The sequence below is a fragment of the Dipodomys spectabilis genome, unplaced genomic scaffold (assembly GCF_019054845.1).
Source record: "Dipodomys spectabilis isolate Male_0828 unplaced genomic scaffold, ASM1905484v1 ptg000085l, whole genome shotgun sequence".
NCBI lineage: Eukaryota > Metazoa > Chordata > Mammalia > Rodentia > Heteromyidae > Dipodomys > Dipodomys spectabilis.
The window spans coordinates 8202360-8207576 of record NW_024870762.1 but is presented as its reverse complement, the minus strand read 5'-3'; the positions used below and the strand labels follow the sequence as shown (position 1 = coordinate 8207576).

Below are 5217 nucleotides of genomic sequence, written 5' to 3'. Positions count from 1 at the left end.
CTATCCAAAAGGTAAGGTGTTCTCATTTCTAAAATATACAAGATGTATTTTTTAATTATCCTATTTCAGACAAAAACAAAAAAGAAAAAATAACTTGTTCAGATGCAAAAATAAAAAGAATTACTCCCTTTATCAGTCTACTCAGCAAAATGAACTATTTACTGTCATCCAACTGTTCAAAAGGAGATGTTTCTCTTAATCTCATTACAAATTTTCAATATATAACCACATCTTTAACCAGAAAAACTTCTAAGCATGTAATCACTCATCTTCTTTCTTTTTTACTGTGATGAGTGTTCCCTGTGCTATTAAAACGCCTGCTTCTACTAGTGCTAAAGTATAAACTTACAGAAATACTATACAATTCTCAAAGGTCAAGCTGTAGTGATAGGTTACAACCATATGCTCAAATATCAGTTAATTAAACACGAAGAGGTAAAAGGTATATAGGTCACTAGACCTTCAAAGAGCAAATAAAAATGACATATACTGGAAATTTTAAAAATTTGATTTTTCTATCCAATACGTCAGTAGTAAATAAACATTAAAAGGATATTTAAAAAATTAAAAATTTCATGTCAACCTATATGGTGGAAGGATGATACTGACAGTAACTGGAAACTCGGAACTGTTAAAGTATGGGGCCATGGTTATGCTTGTGTCTCCACAGGCTCAACAGATGTTTAGCTGCCAACCCAAAAACCAAAACCCAAAAATAAAAACAAAATCATCTGACACACAAAAACCTTTGGAGGAGTCCTTCAAGAGGATGAAGCTGACTAAACACACCAGTAAAACAGCACCAACCAAAATGGCGACCATTCCCACCTGCAGACAGATAAAAAAGCTTTCCCAAAAAGTTAGCAGGTGTTTAAAAGACAATGGACAGAAAATTAATGCAGTATCTTTGTTTGTAATAATGATGGCACTTATTCATACTGCTAGTGCCTCATGCATGGTGCAAGCCTCTGTTTGGGGGGTTCCTGTGTTAGGTATATTGTACTTAAATTGTTCTGTGATGTGCAATAATTCAAAAGTGGGAACTATTCATTGGTTTAAAGATGGAGTTAAAATATTTGGCCAAAACAAATCTAAGGGACAAATACAACTAATCAATCTAAAAGAGATAATATCCAATTAGATGTAGTCAAGCCTATGGCCTCCCTCAACGATAAAGGAAAATATTATTGCTCCAAATTACAAAAGTGTTATATGCAAGACAGTATTCTTACAAAAATGCATATTACTGTATATTTGGTTCCTAAATCAAAATTTACTGGTACTCCAAATATTTGGCTTCAATTGGCAGTTAATATCATAAGTGAAACTTCCTTTTGTATTACGAAAATTCCTCTGTACAAAATATCCTATCACAAAATTTAATTAAACTTGTTAGCAGTAGAGGATACAAAAATGTAACTAAGGATAAAACTACTGAACATGGAGATAAAATCTTAAAAAAATAAATTAATTATAAATCTTGACTTTATAGTCCAATATAAATGTTTATGCTTTAGTTGTATAGATAATCTTAGCAACTATTCTGTATCAAAACTCACTTTGTCTAAAGAAAAATACTTGGTGCTCTCTGGTCTTTCTTTTATAAAACCAAATATATATCATGCTTTTAAAAAAAAGATTATTCAAGCACTCTGTTAGAAAAGTATCCAAAAAACTAAATGTGAGCTCCCTCCAAGTTGTGATGACCATCTCGTATTGCTAGATACCGCTTATACAGCTGTAGCAACAGCTTTTATTCTACCTGTCCCCATACTTGTAGTAGGTGTACCCCCAAAACAAAGAATCAGCTAGCTTGTCTTTTTCACAAAATAACAAATATTGTAGCTATAATGCTGAAAAAATAAATCAAGAAAGAAAAAATTAAAAATGAAAATTTTACAAAATCGAACTGCCATAGATTATTTGTTGATAAAAATCATTTAGGATGCAAACTGTTTTCAGGATTATGTTGTTTTAATACAAGTGACAATTCTCAAAAAATTCAAAACCAGTTGGAACAGCACAAACAAAATTAAACAAGATAAAATAAATAGTGATAACTGGAAACTTTCAAGATGGATGGCTATCTTGATTTTGGCTTTTTGGGGGGACCAGTAACCACAATCTTGGGGATATTTTGTTGGCCCCTTGGTGTCTTTCAGTGTTTCTCTCTAACATTCAATGTGTGTTAACTCTAACAAAACTAAAAGTAATGATTTTTCCAAATAAATAAAAGGGAACTCTGAAGCTGAACTATGAAACCTGAAAAAGGCTTAAGAGGTTGGAGCAATTTGGTATAGTCAAGCCACCTTGATAGCACTCAGAACCCTGAGAACTGCCTATGGAAGGGTTAAAACAGGCATCTTTGGAGGGAGTTAGAGACTGGACTGTCATCACCCCTCCCATCCCTACCCACAATTAAACCTTGGGCTAAATGTATCTGGACTTCCCGTGGCCTACACTCTCCTGTCTCAAAAAAATAAGGGAACCAGTGTCTCTCACAAACTGTTTTAGCTCCAATTGTAATATTAATATAGATACTTTACTTTTTGCATGTATCGATGGTAACCTTTCTTGTGTAAACACATATGCTTGCTTGTGGGAACTTTGGGCCCAAGTACAGCCTTGAATCCTCTGGTCTCTCCCTTTTTTGGGGGGGTGTGGGGGGGCGGTCCAATCATGGGGCCTGAACTCTGGGCCTGGGCGCTGTCCCTCAGCTCTTCAGCTCAAGGCTAGCACTCTACCACTTGAGCCACAGTGCCACTTCCAGGTTTGTTTTTTTTTTGATTATGTGGTGCTGAGGAATCGAACCCAGGGCCTCATGCATGCAAGGCAAGCACTATACCACTGAGCCACCTTCCCAGCCCCCTTTTTTCTGTCTATGTCTACAGTGTTTTCTAATTTTCTTCAGCCTGGTATCCCATCATATTGCCTCAGGTTCCTGCTAGCAACACAGGATCATACAGATAATCTGGGGAAGGACAAGTATCAAAACACAAACAAACGAACATTGTTCTGGTTGGGAATGTGGCTTAAGGGTAGAGTGGTTGCCTAGCATGTACTGGGTTTGATTCCTCAGTACCACATACACAGAAAAAGCTAGAAGTAATGCTGTGGCTCAAATGGTAGAATGCTGGCCTTGAGCAACAGAAGCTCAGGTACAGTGTCTAGGACCTGAATTCAAGCCCCAAAACTGACAGGAAAAACAACCATAATGATATTTTCTGGGTATAACAAGTGAAAGAGAAGGAAGCATTTAAGCTAGTATTGCTAAGGAGTACAGATTGGAAATTGCATAATATTTCTTGATTTTGTTTACTTTTCATTGAAGAAAAAAAAGATCGCAGAAAATGTGAATTCACAAAGGAGTACAAAGAAGGAAAAATCAGGGGAATGTATGAAACATGGAGTTTGTGTCTAAATTGTAGTCATCATGATCTCCAAGTCACAGGAATCAAGAAAGGAAGAAAGTGCTGGCCACTGGTAACTCATGCCTATATTCCTAGCTACAGAGGAAGTTGAGGTCTGAGGATCACTGTTCCAAGACAACCTAGGTAGGAAAGTCCATGAGAAGCTTATCTCCAATTAACCACTAAAAAAAAAAAAAAAAAGATGGAAGTAGAAGTGGAGCTGTGTTTCAAGTGGTTGAGTGGCAGCCAAGAGGTAAAAAGCTCAAAGACATCACCTAGGCCCTGAGTTCAAGACTAAGGACAGAGAGAAGGGGGAAGAGGTGGGGAGAAGAGGGAAGAAGAAGGAAGGAAAGGAAGAAAGGAAGAAAGGAAAGAGATGAGGGAATAAAGGAGAGAAGAAAGGAGGAAGGAATGGAAGAAGGAAATGAGGAAAGAAAGATTAGGTACCTTGCAGGAAATAAACTTGTAAATTTACATAATTCATGAACCATTGCTTTTACTATGTAAACAGGGAAAATCAATAGACCAGAAATATGTCATTTTTACATGTTTGTGCTTCTCAAAAGGCTTTTCCTGGTCCTGTGCATGAAATCCGATGATTTGGAGTAACCTCATCCAAAGGATAACCCTCTATGTGTTTACTGGTCCTGGAATTTTAGGAAACATCCTTGTACTTGTGAAATATGTATATACTTTAAATATGGGTCTTGAGAAACAAAAACCCATATACATTATCCTCATTCACTTGGTTTTCTCAAATACACTAATTATTTGTAACATAGGGATCAAAAGTATATTAACTACAGATCTTTGTTTTATAAACTTCCTAAGTGATGTTGGTTGCAAAACTGTACTTTATATGGAAAAACTAGCTCGAGGCCTTTCCGTCTGCACCACCTGTCTCCTCACCATGGTCCAGGTCATTACCATCAGTCCCAGAACCACCCAGTGGAGAAAGCTCAAACCACGGACTGCATGGCAAGTTCTTCCCTATCTCCTCTTCTTTTGGGTCTTGAATGCTCTGATAAGCTCCTATTTGCTCTACTTCATGACAGCATTCAATAGCATGAACAGCTCCAGAACTGAAGTCTATGTTGGGTATTGTCATATGCATCAATCTAGCCATGTGTTTAGGTGGCTTTGCCTCTCCCTCATGGCTCTCCGGGATGTGATCTTTCAGAGTCTCATGGGCTGGAGCAGTGGGTACATGGTTTTCTATCTGTATAAACATTACAAGCGAGTCCTCTACCTTCATAGCTCCAAATGTGAAAACAATTCCAGCCCAGAAATCAGAGTGGTTCTAAGTACTCTCATTCTCATGGTCTGTTTTCTTTGTTTTAATTGGACAAATTTAATCTCCTCCATCTACCTAAGTTCTGTCATGAAACATGACTGTACAATAATAAAGATCAATGTATTTCTAGTCTTTGGGTATGCTTGTCTCAGCCCCTTTATCCTGATCATCAGGGATGTACATGTCACTAAATACTGGAATGTTCACTGAAAAGTGCAAAAGTTATTTTGTACATCGATTCTTCTATGAGCCAAAGGTGTAATGCATTAAGAATTGCTTGTCCTCACATTCTACTACAGCGAATCATTAAATTAATCAAGACTTTATTTTCATGGATTTCTTTTTATTTTTAAGAAATCTAGTTCTAGAAAAATCTGACATAGATTCAGAGTCCAGGATACCGGCAGAACAGATCCTTACCCACTACCAATTCCCATCCCTTGCCTAAATTCCCATTCCTTGACTAAATGAAAGAAAATATTTCTGCTCCCTCAAATAAGTAGTTTATTTTTC

At 36.9% G+C, this 5217-nt stretch overlaps 1 protein-coding gene across 1 annotated transcript; it reads left to right on the top strand.

Annotated features, from left to right (window-relative positions):
* The first annotated feature begins 598 nt into the window (after nucleotides 1–598).
* On the top strand, nucleotides 599–4914 carry LOC122111239 (vomeronasal type-1 receptor 3-like). The gene is given in 3 exon segments (XM_042683962.1): nucleotides 599–867; nucleotides 3977–4004; nucleotides 4006–4914. Coding segments are annotated over 3 exon segments (1206 nt in total).
* The last annotated feature ends 303 nt before the right edge of the window (nucleotides 4915–5217 follow it).